We start from the raw sequence: 17,302 nt of genomic DNA on the forward strand, positions 1-17,302 counted from the left end.
CTTCATTCCCACCCAGCTGGGTACAGCACATTGGGGGAGAAAACGTCTGCACTGATGGAAGGAGTGCTCCTACTGTACGCCTGCTGTTAAATGGCCCCTTACAGCAAAGTGACCCCTTTGCGGAAATGCAGCATCAAAACTTCCACTTTCAGAAGCAAGCCCTTATCCTACATAGAGCCCTAAATAGAAACAGTTTCCTTCTTTTTGTACAGAACAGCTCTCCAAGAACTAGAATGCGGGTCACAGAGGCAGGATTTAAGGTAGGTCATGCAAACATTCCATACTCCTAAGTCCCACAAATTCATAGCTAACCGACTATTCCAAGGAAACCAGACTACAATGAACCAGAGCAAAGAACCCCCTGTGGGCTGTGAGATGGGCCTGTTAGCAGCTCCATCTCCAAGCCTGGGGTCAGAGGAAGTCTGCTGCTGCAGAGGGGCTGCCCCGCCAGCTCCAGCTTTTTTAAGACTCATCTCTGACGGGAGACATTCGGTCCTGCTGGCTCTGTCACATTCAATTTGCAGGATTTAGTGGAAAGGCCTATCATCTGGGCAAATCAGGAGAAGGCAGAAAACCCAGTAAACAAAATAAGGAATGCTTAGGACTCCAAAAAAAAAGAACTTTGAAAATCTAACTTGTTGAAATCTAATTATCATTACAAAACCAAATATCATTGAAACAAATGATGTCTGTGATTTGCTTCACATAGTGGGGGATAAAGTGATTGGGAATACAAATGAATCAAGATTGGCTACGAGTTGGTAACTGTTAACGATGGACAATGGGCACATGGGGAGAATAATTTCACTATTCTCTCCACTTTTATATGTTTGAAATGTTCCATTGTAAATTTTTTTAAAAATCATAGTCATTGATGAAATGTGAGTAAATATAATATAAAATAAACACAAAGAACATTTGAAAAAATACACATAATCCTATCACCAAAGACAGCTATTGTTGACATTTCAGTCTATTTATGTCTGATCTTTTTCAAGTTTTTCTTTCTTATTTGCAAAATAGGATCACGTGGTTACACTGTTTTATCACTTGCTTTCCATTCCTCTCATACATTAACTTTAGTATTGCTTAAGTCCTTAAATATTCTTTAAGGGTATGATTGTTACATAGTCTTTCATCAAAAGGTAAGCTATAATCTAGGTCCAAAATTGGCAATTATGAGGCAGGCTGTGGTAAACCAGGAAGGATGGCATTTGTTAAAAATGATTTCACTGTTTGCAATAGCCAAAATATGGAAGCAACCTAAATGTCCATCAACAGATGAATAAAAAAGATGTGGCACAAATACACAATGAAATATTATTCAACCATAAAAAGAAAAGAAATCCTCCCATTTGCAACAACATGGATGGACCTAGAGGGTATTATGCTAGTGAAATAAGCAAGGCAAAGAAAGACAAGTACCAAATCATTTCACTCATTCGTGGAGTATAACAATAAGGCAAAACTGAAGGACAAAAACAGAAGCAGACTCACAGACTCCAAGAAGGACTAGCGGTTACCAAAGGGGAGGGGTGGGGGACGCTGGGTGGGGAGAGAGGGAGAAGGGGATGGAGGGGTATTACGATTGGTGCACATGGTGTGGGGTCAGGGGGAAAACAGTGTAGCACAGAGAAGGCAAATAGTGAGTCTGTGGCATCTTACTACACTGATGGACAGTGACTGCAATGGGGTATGGGGGGGACTTGATAATATGGGTGAATGTAGTAACCACAATGGTTTTCATGTGAAACCTTCACAAGAGTGTCTATCAATGATACCTTTAAAAAATGCCTACCAACGATATCTTAATAAATAATTAATAATAAAAAACTTAAAGCATGTGCTGGAATAGCAAATTCAAGAGTGATTTTTATTTTTATCTTTTGTTGTTGTTATGGGGTTGTTTTGACAGTAGAAAATTATTTTAAGAGTAAGTTTTACCAACATTCCATTTATATATTTCTCTAAGATTGGAACCTCTCAAAACATGGATTAATTTCTGACTTAAGTCTATATCCTCCCTTTGGATTCATATATCACAGAAAATCTGGAGAAAAACAAACAAACAGAAATGTAACCAAAGATAGTGTGCAATTTTCTTTTATAACTGGACTCCCTAATAGAGCGATCTTTAAAGTTTACCAAATGGGGCCAGAAAGTTCTACATATGGCTTTCTTCTATGCACATGGCTTGACCTTTACTTATTTCCCCTGAAAAGAAGCAAAAGAGCCAAATACATAAACACAGAACAGCAGTCTTCTGGCAAAAGCCAGTCTCCCACTGCACACAGCCACACCCTGACACAGAGACACACACCAGCCCCGTCCATCCTTGAGCTCCAGCTGATCAGACTGCTGTCGATTTTCCCAAAGGTCCCCTGAGCTCACCCTCTGATGTAAGAGTGGACCGTAGCCACATGCGGGGGTGACTCAAAATCTGCCATCTCCAGCAGGCACGCCAACCCCCAGGCCAATGCTCTCTTCCTTGAGCTCCCGAGCAGGGACAGGAGCAGAAAGGAAGTTACCTTGCAGACCGCTGCCTGGAGAACTGCGTCAAAGCCCCCCTCGGGGGCATCACGGTTCCGGGACACTCGCTGCTTCCGAACTTCCTCGTTGAAGCTGTCAACTCTGTCTGTGAGAGACAGTAGATGGCGGAACCCAAAGGAGGGGACGCAGTTTGGGAATAATTTGTAACTAGAGAGAAAGAAGAGAAGAGTCACTTTCCATCATTGTCTCTAAATCTTAAACAGCTAGGTACTCTGTGCGTTCACTGAGCGCTTTGAACATCACCAGTGAATATTTACCCAGGACCTACAGGTGCCCCTGGGATGGCACAGAGGGGAGAGAAAAAAGAGAAATAATAACACAGCCCCTGCTCTCCGAGTATCCAGCCTTAACCTGCAGGCAAGATGGCACATCCCAGGCTGTGAGTGAGTGGAATGGACAAATGGTGCAAAGAACTAGAGATAATAGTGGTGACCATGGTCAGAGGAAGATGTCATGCAGGCTACCTGACTTGCACCTTGAAAGATGCCAGGGACAGATGCTATGGGCACCATGGCAAAGGACACATGGTGGGGAGGCTCTTCTTGGCTGAGGAAGGTGGGCAATGTCGAGTGAGGGAAAGGTGAACAGAGGTCCTCTAGGAAGCTGGCTTCTCACACCAGCTATGCTGCTGCAGGTGCCAAGGGACACAGAAGAGTAAGTTTTACTAACATTCCATTTATATATTTGTCAACCTACTCAGAGACCACCACACAAGCAAATGATAAATGGAACAGGAATGAAATGTTCTGCCTCTTCACCAATCTATAGATACGGCAATAGTAAATGCTCTCCTAGACACAATGAAAGTCACCCAGAAACTACCTTCAAATGGAAAATTCTGTGTGGAAATTTGGAAAGAAGAAGTGTCACATCTCAGTAGTAGGTGAATGCCATGTCTTTCTCCTGAAATACTGGGCGATCTCACCTTCAGTCTGTAGTAGAGATACCAAGTGGCCCCCTTCCTGGAGGAAGTTAGATCCCAGTTACAGGGCTAGATTTTCTGCCTGATTTATAGCCAGTGAAATAGGAAGAGAGGGCCTTACATGGTTTCACAAATAGGTTCACTCAGTAAAAGGGAAGAGGGAAGGAGCATCCTGGCCAGAGAGAAATGCACATGCAAGAGCCTGGTGGCAGGTGGGACCCCGGAGGACCCAGTGCAGAGAAGACCAGTGGCGCCGCAGTGCCAGGGGTTAAGGGCAAGGACGGGCAGAGAGGCTGGAGAAGCAGACTGTGCAGGTTTGTGGCCCTGTGAAGGAAGCCTCTCTGATTTCAGATCAAAAGGTGAAAAACACTAAGAAAGAGGCTTGGGTGAGTCTTTATGACCCAATTCAAGCTGTGTGCATGGGAGGAGAAACAGGCCCAGCAACTTCTGGGGGATCTTGCTTTGTTGCTGCCAAGAAGTGGGCGCCAGGGCAGGTGTGGACAGGCTCCCCTCTTCCCCAGTGGAGGCAATCTTCAGCTTTCTGAGAGGCCATTCCATTTTCCTTCGGGACGTACAGCACCTGCTCCATCAACCAGTCACTCACAGCAAGCCGGCTCTGGACAGTCCTCCACAGCGGCCACAGTTCCCTCCGGGCAGGGGGCCACAGCTACAGGCCCTTCCCACTTGCCTTTCCTTTGACTCCCTCCACCTTCCTTCCCAGATCTTCCGCTGCACCTTGTGCCTGGCAGGTCAAACTCTCCTATGACCTGTACCTCTGGCCACCCAAACTTTTCATTTTGCCATGAAGTGAAGGGTCATGGAAATTACATTCCCAGCTGGAGGAAGGGACTGAGCCAAGGTCCCATCTGTGGTTACTGGACAAGTGGATGGGCGCAGGAGGAAGTAAATACACACAAACTCTCACTTCCCTCTCTGCCTCCAAGCAACCACACCCTTCTGTGTTGTTCTGGTCCGTGATTTAGCACTTCCCGGGTGTGTGTTTATTGTCACAGTTGATCAAGCTGGTTGAGGAAAGTGTGGAGAAACAGAATAATTGCCTTTCAACGAGAAAACCAGAAAAGCTGTGAGAAGCTCAGCTAAATTACCTCTGCATTTTTTTTTTTAGTTCTTCCCTTTCATTCCTGCAAACAGCAATATGTAGATACATTTTTACTGCAGAGAATTACTACTAAGTAACCGGGAACTGGAAGATGTTTGCCAGAGAGAAATTCTCATTGCAGAGAGTTTACTATAACCAAGCCAGTCACCTCATCATCCTCTTTGGCACACAGACCCTGTTGAGTGTCTCCATACTCACTGGAATACAATGTCACCTGAAACTAGTTATCTAATTGAACCCCTGGAAGAGCTGTCTGAATGACCTGAAGGTCTGAGTGTTTGGGGGTCTCATGCCTGTATCAAAGGGACCAGGTTTGGGCCATGCACAGGGAGCTAGTAAGTTAGGTTTATGAACCAGAAAAGTAAATAAAATATATATGTTTATAAAATACATAAAGAGCCTGGGGAACATGTGCATATAAAAAATGAATCCAATTTGGAGACACTAGATGTGGGCAAATCCAGAAAACAACCAAATGCTCCAAGGTAATACTGCGGATCCACCTGCCATGGAAAGAGCTTCCTCTCATTCTAAACCTAGAGAACCGCTGGATAAAACATAATGTTTTAAAATGTGAATATGTAGCCAAGATTGGAAGCTGAGCAGGGAAATCCCAGGTCGCAGAAATGAAGAGGAAAACCACTCAACAAGTTAATGGACCTCAGAGACTAGGTGGGAAGGGGCAGAAGCTCATGCCAAAGAGCTCGCAATGTGTCAGGGCCTGAGCGAGGTCCTGCGGGCCTGGGGCAGGGTTCTAACGGGGGCGGATGCTAAGCCTCAGGCCGTGCAAGGCTGAGCACTGCACTAGGCCTCTCTGCATAAAGCTGAGCGCCACAAAGCACTGCCCTGTCACTACAATCAAAACTAGAAAATTTCTAGTCACTGGCCTGGGAAAGAAGCAAGGAAGATCCACTCTGGGCCAAGAGTGAGATGAATCATGCATAAAAATTCTATCTCCAGGCCTGAGCAAGTCAGGATTCTCTGCTTTTATGGAGAAGGAATGCCAAAGGAGAACCAAGCAGGAAATCCCAGCAAGGCCTGGCGATCCTGGCAGCAGCCAATGGAAGACCACCCTGCTGAGGGCAAGGCACATCTGGGGCAGGTGGGCCCATGGAAACCCACCGCTGCTCAAGAGGCTAGCAGAAAGGTGACAGCCCACAAGAGAAACAAACGACCCTGAAGGAATGTGAGCAAATTTAACAAACTGAGAGATCTGTAGTTCAACAAATAGAAAAGAATGACCTGAAGTACTTTAAATCAAGGATATTTAACACATTCAAGGACAGGAAGGAATAGACACCAAAGACCAGAACAGGATACTATTGGGGGGTCAGGGGGAGGTCAGAAGGCTCCGAAAAAAAAAAAAATTATGAAAACAGAAGTCTTGAAAAAGAATCACTTAAAAAAATGGTCACTGAAATTCAAAAGTTAAACATCAGTGTACAGACTCAACAACTGAAGAACAAAAGGCTAAACTGGAAGAAATGTCCTACTATGTGGCTAATAGAAAGAAAGAGGTAGAAACTATGGGAGGAAAATGAAGAAACAAGAAGTTTAGAATGAGAAGCTCCCCCATATACCCAGCAGTGTTAGGAAGAAAATGAAGGGGATAGAAGGAGTAGAAGAGAATGTCTGAGAATTTTCAAGAATAAAGATGTATTCTCAGATTTAACAAGCAGACCAAGGGCTAAGCAATGAAAATAAAAGTCAGTCCAACCTAGACACATTGGCATGCATATCATTACAGAATATGAATAGCACAGGAAAATATTCAAAGCCACCAGAGAAGAGGGAGACCATTATAAGACAGCAGAAATCTCACTAGTCACAAGATAGGCCCAACTACAACAAAGAAACACATTTCAAGGTGGTGAAGGAGTACTGTGACCTTTGGAAGAAATGAACAAAGGGTAAGAAAAAATATAAATGATGAAGGATGAAATCTATCATCTCACTTGCAAAAGTATTTACATAATGTATTTCCATTTGTGTGTGTGCAGTGAGAACATTTAATATCTACTCTTTAACAACTTTCAAGTATACAAGTACATATTTCAAGTATCATGTTAACTATTGTCGCCATGCTATATGTCAGATCCCCAGAACATATTCCTCTTGTAACTAGAAGTTTGTACCCTCTGACCAATGTCTCCCAATTTCCCCCATGCCCCAGCCCCTAGCAGCTACCACTCTACTCTCCGTTTCTGTGTGCTTGACTTTTTTGGATTCCACAAATAAATGAGACACGTATGAAATGTATTTCAACCACTGTACAATACTTCTAACAAAAGAAAACGTGTTCAGAACCAGAAGTAACACTCTGGATTAACCTTCAAATCCTCTACTAGTGAGTATCATGGGACTCTGCCCAGTGACACGATTGCTGGTACTCAGAATGGCAACTGAACAGCTCCTTAATCTGATGATTAAGTTACTCCATATCTTTTTTCTTACTATGGCAGTGCTGGTACTACTTATGTCTGGCATTTCTGCTGCATTCTAAGGTGGGAAGGGGTGACTCTAAGATTCTGATTCTTTGGCAGAAACATCTGGAGCAGAGAAGAAAGGACAAACCTCAGGGAAGTCCCGTGAAAAACCAGCTCTCTTTTCTCTGAGATGTCCTGCAGGTCGAGTGCCTTCTCCTGACTCCCCCATCTCCCCAAACCTACTGGGGGCTGCTTCTGCTGTTCCCACCACCACAGGGGAGAGAAGCATCTACCTGAAGGTACCACTGGAACTTGAGACGAACGCTGTGACCTTCCTCTCCACATTAACTGAAGGAAAACAGTGGACAAGAATCACAGACAGCGTCTGCTAACACACTCAGAAGGTAAACAAGTGAAACAGGCCAGCTGTGAGACAAGAGGGAGTGCTAGGGACTGTGGTAGCCAAACAACATGTGGGACAAGGCTGGCTTTACCAGACCTCCCAGTTTTTTGAGAAAGCTTAGAAATCCTGGTTATTCTTTGTTAAATCTTCTATTTCTTAAAGGTTGGTAACTTATTTATAGTGCCATTAAAGCTTAGGCAAAAAAAAGCACATGCAGGCTGGCCTGGGCACAGGAACAGCCACCCTGCAGGGTTCTCCCCAAGGAGCAGTGGTGCATCTGCGAGGAGACCCAGGACTCTGCACAGGTCTGGCTGTCCGGACAGGAGGTAAATCTCAGCCTGTTCACTGAGCCACAGAGTGACTCGCCAAAGCGTTACACAGTTTAGAGAAGAGAGATCTGTGTAACTTAGACCTGATGTTTCCTGCAAAACTCCCATTCGTCATGGATTTCCTGTCTTACCTGTTTTTCAGTGTGCCTCACTGCCAAGACTTTTACTGTCCACAACTAGTTCTGCCTTCTAAGGCTTAGAAAAGGAGCTCTGAATAAGTAGTGTGTAATAACCTTGAATAAGCAAATGCCGAGTGCCCAGAGCCAGTCCTTCATCCTCTGCCAGCTTCCAATCTTGCTTCTCACTGTGAATGGATGGTCCTCAGAAAAATGGAAGTGGAGACACAGCCTGCCTGTCTGGGCCCCATCAGAGGGCAGAGGTGAACAGAAGCAGATAGAATCGCTATTCTGGACAAACTGAAAAAATTTTGGTCAAGATGCTGTTGTCTCTGCTAAGGAGCAAAACTCCAACAACAGTGCCTGCGGCCCTGGGACTGGGCTAGAAAGGGCCTCGGGGACAGGACAAAAGTAATAATAATGTCAGCGGCCACCTGTGGCCAGGAGGACACTAACCCCAGCAAATTTGACACCTAGTGCCTCTTCACGGTTAAGGAACTTAGAATCTCATTTATATTTAAATTTTTTTCTTATCTTACTGTTTTTTCCACCACTGTGTCAGCTCCCAACCCCTAGCGAAGATCTAAATTAGCTTCTGGGAGAGTAAAGAAAGATCAGGAAGGATTCAGAAGAACATGTATTCCCAGCTTGAATACCACCTCACCCTAACCACCCAGCCCAACCCAGGGCTGGGAGCTGTCGAGGTACCAAAGGTGAGCTGGGGGTCAGGCAGGCTCAGGGGCTGCAGAAGGGGCTCAGGGGTGGCCAAGGAGACCAAGGATTGAAAAGGACAGCAGAGGATGGAGGGAGCCTGGGTCCAAGTCACCTCTTGGAGGAGAGCCGGCACAGAAAGCAGCCTGACCCGCATCAGATTTTATACAGGAGAGAAGTAAACTGTCATGGTGCTGGGCCACTGCAGCACAGCCGCGCATCACGCTAGGGCAGGGCCAGGAGGGTCAGCTGGTTTGGGAATGGGGCTTAACTCAGACGCACGTACAGCATCTGTGTTGTGGTGTGGTTTGGATGGGGCAAAGCAAGCATCCCGTTAATGGAAATGCAGACTCGGAAGTAGTTTGTCTGGATTCTCACCCCAAGTCTACCAATTCCTAGTTGTGTCATCTTGGGTAAGTTGTTTATTTTAAGCCTCAGTTTCCTCATCTTTAAAAATACAGCTCACACCTACCTTAGAGACCTCAAAAAATTGTTATGGGATTTAGATGAGACAATCCATATGAAGTACTTAGTATGGTGCCTGACACTTAGTAAGAATCTAAGTCTTAGCGATTTCTTATCTAGGGACTATTTTAGGGCCTTATATCCCAAGGCCTAACTAAAGTTGAATGTGGAGATGAGGCAAGAAAAAGTTGGAAGTTCCACTCACGTGATCACACTGCGCCATCCTGACATTTAAACCAACCTCATACTGGTGTTAGGGTAGGTGAAGCAGGTGACCACCCACCCCCCACCCTAATACACCATGGCAGAGACCCATTCACCAATCCCAGATCCTCTTCCTCCTGGGCACAGATAAACTAGTTCCCAGGCTCCATGTGAGAACTCAGTCCTGTCTGATACACTGACCGCTCAGTCCTAGCCTGTAAGGCGAGCATCCTCCTGGCATGACGATGACCTGCAAGGCCATGTGGGGAACACGGTGGAGCCCAGGAGGGACAGAGCCTGGGTCCCCGAGTCACTGCTTGGGGGAGAGATGTCCACTGATCCGGAGACCCATCTGGATCGGAAACTAATGTCTACTGAGTTTGAGCCACTATGTACTCCTGGGTTTGTTTATTGCAGCAGTTAGGAGCACCTGTTTTCTACTAATTTGCCAAATATTTCCTAATTCAAGTACTTACATTGGAAAAAAAAAACATACCTTTAAAACACAGTGTTTTCATTTCATTTTGTCAAGATATAGTTATTTACATAAACACCAGCAACAGACTTTGAATTCAAATTTGCTTATCCTAATGCATCTCAGTGACTCCACACAAGGGGAAAGTCTCCCTATTCTATCTGCTCCCTCTCCCTGGGTCCATCACGTTCTGACAATATTCTCTAAAATCTAGTAATGTAGAAGGCGGGGCCATCAGAAAGGAAGGAAAACAAATGAGTTATGATCATCATATCTTTACATAATCTTGCGACAGTTCATTTCTCCACACACACAGGGAAGCCAGAACTGGGTCACAGTTAATCAAATCACACGTCTGAGCCTGGTTCCCCGTCCTATATGCACCTTCCCTAGGTCCCTTCTTTGGCCTAAGTTTTCCTACTACTCAATTCTACCACCCTTAAATACCCAACGGAAGGACAGCTGGTCACTTACCCAATGCACGGATTGGTCTGGTACCTCGGTGCTGTGTAGGAGAAAGGAGAGATGTTTTTGTCTACAAAAGACCCAAACCCCAGCCGGAAGTTGCTGGTGAGCTTCCTCATCTCCTCGGCGAGCTTGGTGCCCAGGTTCCGGATATTGTCCAGGTCATCCTTCATGGACAGGGAGAGGTCCATCAGGTAGTACAAGTCCACGGGGTAATCTTCCACCTGTCGGACCTGCAGCTGGAAGGCAGTCTTGTCGCCTGTGCCAACAGAGAGGCCGTGCGCGTTACAGGTCAACCAAACTGCTGGTGGTTGAAGGCACAGACTTTGCTTTCAACATTGGCCTATCTTTTACTTTTATTTAGTGACAGCATGCCTCTCAGAAACCTTTTTCCTGGAAGCAGAATGACTACAGGGGCACGGGTGCTAAGGATGAAGCTCTAGGTTCTCCCTCCAAACACCTGGCTCAGCATTTTTATGGAAACTCTTTCACAACTAGTCTCCTCAGTGGTGTTCTGTTTTCTTGGCAAAAGAGACTCCTCTTGGTAGACAGTGCACCAAGGAACCTTGGTGTCCAGAGGTGCACTGGTGAAGGTGGCCCGGGGGTCCGGGCCTGGTGTGCCAGCATCACGCTTCTGAGAAACCACCCCCTCTCCTCAAGCTGAGGACCAGCCAGCTGAAGCCCCAACTTGCAGGAGAGGGGGCCCCATCCTTCGCGCTCCCTCTCCCCCTCCCACCCTAGCTGAGGCACACAGCAGGAACCAGGCCACAGAGAGCCAAATGACCCGAACTGAGTTCTGATTCCAGCTGTCCCCCGACTAGGGGTGACACCCAAGCCCCCATTTCCTTACACAGAAAAATGGAGATAACAACACAGCACTGATTAACGCCTTGAAGCACTCACGTGGGAGCAAAGTGTTTTGTGAGAAGCAAAGGCCTGCACACTTGAAGCACAATTAGTAGAATTACTATTGGTTGCCTCAGTGACAGCACCGGGCCTGCTCGCCCTGACCTGTCTTTGCATATATTGTGCTAGCACCTCAAGATTGATGTCATTTGGGCGGCCTGTTGGTATGAGCCTATTTTTAAAAACCGTCAGAGTATGACTCAAACAGAGAAATGCTCAAAATCTCTTCCAGAATGAAGCCTGGACTGCTGCAATGTCTGTCTCTGGTTCCCATCAGGGAGACAGAGCAGGTCCCTGCCCAGGGCCCCTCCCGGCCTTGGATGCCACATGACGGTGGGGGAGAAGCAGGACGGAGAACCTGGGGGAGGGGAGAGCCTCCTTCGCCTCTGCACGGACAGACCCCAGGCCTCAAACGGGCAGTGCCTGCAACTGTCCCTCTGCCCAGTCCCACGAGCTCTTTGCAGGGGCTTCTGCATTTTCTGTCACCTGGGCTCCTCCCCCCACATTCCCGGCTACACCTTCTTTTACCCTGAATCCATGTCCACCTTTTTATGGATTGTGAATAATTAACAGACGAGCATTTTGGGACCAGCCAACTGGGAACTGGTTTGGATTCAGGGAGCACCTAGGGGAGAGAAGTGGACAGCAGGTGTGAAGAGCAGGAGTTGGGATAGAATCCAGACCTTGTCACCAAGGACTCGGGGACCTGAGGCTCCTAACTTGCTGCTCAATTTCTGGATCAGTGAAGCAGGAGGGTGTTAGTTACTGGCGGGATCAAAGGAGACAATGTATGTAAGCACCATACAAATGCTTGTATTCAAGGAGAGCGTCTGCCTCAGTTCCCCCAAAAGTCAATTATTAATGCAATTTCTTGTGGGGATAAAAAGAAACACAAAAAAATTCTGTCAGAAACTTGAATGTGAAGGATTAGTCTTGGGCATTAAATTTAACTAAAATTTTGAAGACATGAAGATAGAGAAACAAACCTGATATAACATACAGATCTCTTTGAATGCTAAAAGGGCAGCTACTTTGAAGTGAGGAGTCTCTTCGCATCAAAGTCTGAGAAATGGGTCACTAACACTTACCCCTTCAGAGACGCCACAAACGTTAGAAGAAATCTTTCTCCCAGTTTTCCAGACAGTGAGGGGTGTAAGAAAGGGAAACACCATGAGTGTTCAGAACCAGGGTTTACTGCTATCTCACGCATGCCTGACTGTAAGTGCTACCAACTCCCCAACAGGCCTTGGCAATAATGGAATGTTGTGTCAGCAGATCTTGGAGGGATGGGAATTTCTGGGCCAACTCTCAGCGTGGGCGCTAAGCTGTGGTGCACCAACTCCCCAGCGAGGGAGGAAGGCCTCCAAGGTGAGCCGACAGAAGGTGAGGCCGAGGCTGCCCGTGAAGAGCCGTCGCTGCTGAGAGAAGGGCTGGGAACAGTTCCCCTCTTTGGCTACACTTCCAGAGCCACACACACTGAGACACATTCTGATAACACATCCGGCCATGTGGTCCTGCAGCACCCATAAGTACAGGAGGTGCTTAGCCTTTCTGGGGACACCAGCCCCGTTCACAAGCCCCCTCTCCACATAAGACCCCTAGAGGCTCTTCTCCCGCTGTGGCTTCACCCCTTCTTTCTGGGGCCATTCCACACAATCCCTGCCTGGGGACCAGCAGCAAGATGAGAGAAATGGGACGAAGCCACCCAAAAGAAAAGCTGATCACCTCGCTCCTGTGAATATGGAGCTACTCCTGCAGCAGCCTCGCTCATGTCCTGACTTTCTCTGTGGCCGAAACAGTCCGCTCCACCTGTATTTTGCACAGAATTCCTGCTGCTGCTCAGTTCCCAAGTGTAGACTCCCCCACCGCAATCATATCAACTAGCATTCCACCTGAACGTATTTTTAAAGCTTCCTTCTCTCTGCCCTCCCTTCAATAAAAAGTGAAGTGTTCACTTTTTCCTTAGGGACATATATCAGATGGCAGACATCTCTGGAGAGTGAGGGTAGAAATTCCAGCAAGAATTTCTGGTTTTTCTAAGACTGATTCTTGTTCAAATGTTAAAACAAAGCAGTATTTCAAAAGAAAAGGGCTCTTGTTGTCCCTAAATAAATATAAGCAATTTTTGATTCCCCAGAATTACCCTTCTATGTGGAAATGGGAAAAAAGAAGGGAAACATTAAAATCAGCTACTTTACAACAGGACTGCAGCTGAGTGAGGAATTAGGGCCCTAGAGCACACCTTACAGGACTAGCACCCAGCCCTTCTGTTCACTGCAGCAGAAGGTAATTAGTACCCCAGAATCAAATCCAGACCTAGAACCAAAGAATTTCCTTGCTGGTCTAGGACAAGGCTGCTGTGCTGCAGTGCACCTCACTCCTCACACCAGGATTCTGGCCCTTGACAAACGGAACCAAGGAATGAACAAGCCAAAGACACAGTCGGCCTCTACAGAGTCTACCCCCAAGCATCCGGGCCTTAGCAGTCTTTCATTTCCTTGAAAATCACTTTGTCTTAGTCCATCAGGGCTACTACAACAAGTACCATGGGCTGGGGCCAATAAATAGAAATGTGTTCCTCACAGTTATGAAGGCCTGAAGTCCAAGATCAGAGTGCCAGAGTGGTCAAGTTCTGGGGAAAGCCCTCTTCTGGGTTGCAGATTGCTAACTTCTTGCTGCGTCCTCACCAGGCAGAAGGGGCGAGAGAGCCTTCTGGGGTCTCTTTTTAATTACAGCACTAATCCCATTCAGGAGGGCTCCCCTCCCTCATAACCCAATCATCTCTCAGAGGCCCCATTTCCTCAAACCATCACACCACGGGTCAGGAGTCCAATTTATGAATTCGGGGGGATATAAACATTCAGTCTACAGTAAAACTCTCATCCACTCTTCACCAAGTCTTCCTTCATCTTTTTTAATAAAGTGGGTACACTATACATCTGGCAGACAGAAGCAACACCTGAGTCAGTAACTAGTACCTCCAAACAGAACCTGGAAGGAGAGGGGAGAAAAGCAGCACAGAAAGGCAGTGGCAGGAAAACCACTGAAAAGCAGCCCCTGGCCTGTACTTCAGTTAACAGTGTTGTACCAGTGTCAATTTCCTGGTTTTAATAATGTACTCTGGTTATGTAACATGTTATCATTGGGGAAAGCTGAGAACATGAACTCTGTTATTTTTGCAACTTCTTGGGAGTCTAAAATTATTTCAAAAACAAAACTTTAAAATTAAAAAAAAAACACTACCAATCAAGGGTCATTTTTTGAGAGATTAAGGGATTGAGGCAAATAATGACTTAAGTAACCCTTTCTAATTGCCCAGTATTTCAAAACCTCTAGCTTTTTACCATTTCAACAAGCCTTATTCTATAGTTTATGTACTTTCTTCAGGATTTTATGTCCTCTGTTCAGGATTTTTTAAGATCGTTATCCTGACATAGTTTCCAGGATTAGGAACAAAATGAAGAACATGATCCTGTGTTTATACAAAATCCTGCTTAACGTCTGGCAGTTCCTCAGGAAGTTAAACATAGAACTACCATATGACCGAGCAATTCTTCTCCTTGCTATATACTCAAGATTATTGAAAACACATGTCCACACAAAAACTTGTACGTGTATGTTCACAGCAGCATTAGTCATAACTGCCCCAAAGTGGAAACAGCCCAAATATCTAACTAAAATGTGGTATATCTATACATTCACAATGGAATAGCATTTGGCCATAAAAAGGAATGGAGTCCTGACACACGTTACAATACCGGTGAATCCTGAAAATATTTTGCTAAGTGAAAGAAGCCAGATATAAAAGGCCACATAGTGTATGCTTTATATGAAATGTCAAGAATAAGCAAAATCAGAGAAAGAGAAATAGATTAGTGATTGCCAGGGGCTGAATGCGTTAGGTGGGAAAAGATAAGGATGACTATTAATGGGTACAGGGCTTCTTTTTGAGTGACAAAAATGTTCCACAATTAGATAGTGATGATGGTTGCACAACCTTGCAAATGTACTAAAACCACTTAATTGTACACTTTAAAATAGTGACTGTTCTGGTATGTGAATGGTTATCTCCATTAAAAAAAAAAAGTCCTGCTTAGAAGCAAGTTTTTCTTTTTCTCTTTCTTTTTTCCAGGCTTACCCTGAAACAATAACTTTGGCTTCATGAAGCATCTCTCATATTATGCTGAGGCTTGTCCTTCATTAGTCTGATATTAGGGTGGTAAAGTGTTACATTTCACTCAGTACCTATTATGAAGTATGGGAAAGCAGGGCAAGGGAAGAGACACAAAAACCTTTCTAAAAACATGTAATGGAAAAACCAATCACTACATACCTGAAAGTCTTCCCCAGAGTCCGTGGGGGAAGACCTTGAGGTAAGTATGCACTTGGTAAAACGAACTTTGCTAACTGCAACACACCACTCTCTCCTTCCCCCAGATAAATAAATATCAGGGGTTTACCTGTACTTCCCTTTAAAAACACTAAAATTTTCAAAATTTTAAGAGGCATCTTTGGCTTCAAGTGTTTGTATATTTGAAAAACACATTCACAAGATTCTAGATCTTTAGGAATTCGTATTTTCATCAGCTCTCCTCTGAGGCTTCACCTCTCCAGACTGAAACACCCTCACAGTTTGAGTGTGCCTTCCCGGGGCAGCCAGCCCCTCCACCACTCTGACCTCCCAGCGATGGGCTCTCCATCACTACACCTTTCACAGGACCTAAGATCACACACACCACGCCACATCATGTTTTCCGTTTTATTTTCGATACTGGAAACTGTATCATGATGCTTAGTGGAAGATGTGAATATACCAAAGAAGACTGATCTTTTTTGAGCGAACACTGAGCTTTATGCATAAATCAGTACTGTGCCTAAATTTAATGTCAAGAAAACTTTACCCAAGGAAGCTGGCTTCACTCAAGTCACTTCTTTAATTCCTCTTCAGGGCTGTTTTAAAAACCAGTTGATAAATCAAACCATTCTCTGCCTCAGAGTCACATCTTAATTCTGACTTTAAAATCTGGAATTAAAACTGTGACATCTCTGGCTTTGGGTGGCCTCCAACTCTTTCCTAACTTAACCTACCCTAAAGAGAAAGGATTTGTCACCATGTAGGGTATTTCTTGAAGAGATACCATAGGCTCTGAGCGCAACTCTAAATGAGGAATTCCAAAAATGTAAGTGAAAACCCTCCCTCAACGATCACCCTCAAACTATAAACTCTTCTGGAAATGTGAACTTTGGTCCTTGTCTTCCACAAATATTGAATGAAAAAAGTACACAATTACAAATACATTACGATAGTAACTATATGAAAATTATGAACATGTGCATAAAGATGGAATCTAGTAAAAATGATTAAGATTGTGTTAACGTGGATGATTTTTTAACAACTTTCTTTAAGTTCCTGTTATGCTGTTGCTACATAAAAACAAAAATACATCACTCATGTTAGCTGATAATCATTCCTACCTTACACAGTGTTCCAATACCGTAATCATGTACTACAATTCCTACGCCACCCTCTCGGTCAGAGCCTGGCCCTGAGCCTGTGCCCATGTGAGGAGGTGAGTTTTATTCTCCCCCAGAGAACATCACCAGGCATCTGCCACATGAAGGCTCAGCAGACCTCCCTCTCCCCACGCACACAGCTCAGTCCGTGCTCTCTCCCTTCTCTCTCGCAACGTGGGACCTCACCAATCAAAAAGGCTAGGTGTCACCTACAGTGAGATGACTTACTAAATAACAGCTTCAATGAATCCCAGCCCTAATCCCTGGGCAGCCCAGTAATTTGTGCCTCCCTGTCCAGCAGGGCCACTTACATCCTTCTTCTGTTTCTTTTTTCCAAGACAATTCAGAAGGCAAAACAAAACATTTCTTAAATATGTGACAATGAGAGCTCTAACGGAAAGGAGCATTGCTGAGTGCTTCTGACGGCCACACTCCCCTAGACCCATTTCTGAGACAGAGAGTGTCTCTTTGGACCTAGATCTGGCTAGATCTAGAACTTGCCCAGGGCCTCCGAGCCAGGGACAGGCCCAGAGCTGGAAAAAGGATGGTCAACCAGATCCAGGATCTTTCCACTGCTCCAAGCTGCCCTCAAGTCTAAATACACCACCTAGAGAGAGTTACTGCCAATGTGTCCTAGACAATGGGAGAGAAGAAAAGGCTAAGAAGCATCAGAATTGGGGAAAGCTGCCTTCTCTC

The 17,302-nt window shown here is 45.3% G+C and overlaps 1 protein-coding gene across 4 annotated transcripts in view; it reads right to left on the reverse strand.

The window, feature by feature from the left end:
- Positions 1–17,302, reverse strand: part of ITGB5 (integrin subunit beta 5) — a 140,660-nt gene that overhangs the window by 96,493 nt on the left and 26,865 nt on the right. For all 4 annotated transcript variants that reach the window (XM_036905410.2, XM_036905402.2, XM_036905392.2 and 1 more), the window contains exons 4-5: positions 10,196–10,445; positions 2,529–2,697 (exon numbers count right to left, since the gene is read on the reverse strand). In XM_036905410.2, coding sequence (XP_036761305.2) covers positions 2,529–2,697; positions 10,196–10,445 — 419 coding nt within the window. The remainder of the gene's footprint in view (positions 1–2,528; positions 2,698–10,195; positions 10,446–17,302) is intronic.

This window comes from Manis pentadactyla, chromosome 1 (assembly GCF_030020395.1).
Source record: "Manis pentadactyla isolate mManPen7 chromosome 1, mManPen7.hap1, whole genome shotgun sequence".
Lineage (NCBI taxonomy): Eukaryota > Metazoa > Chordata > Mammalia > Pholidota > Manidae > Manis > Manis pentadactyla.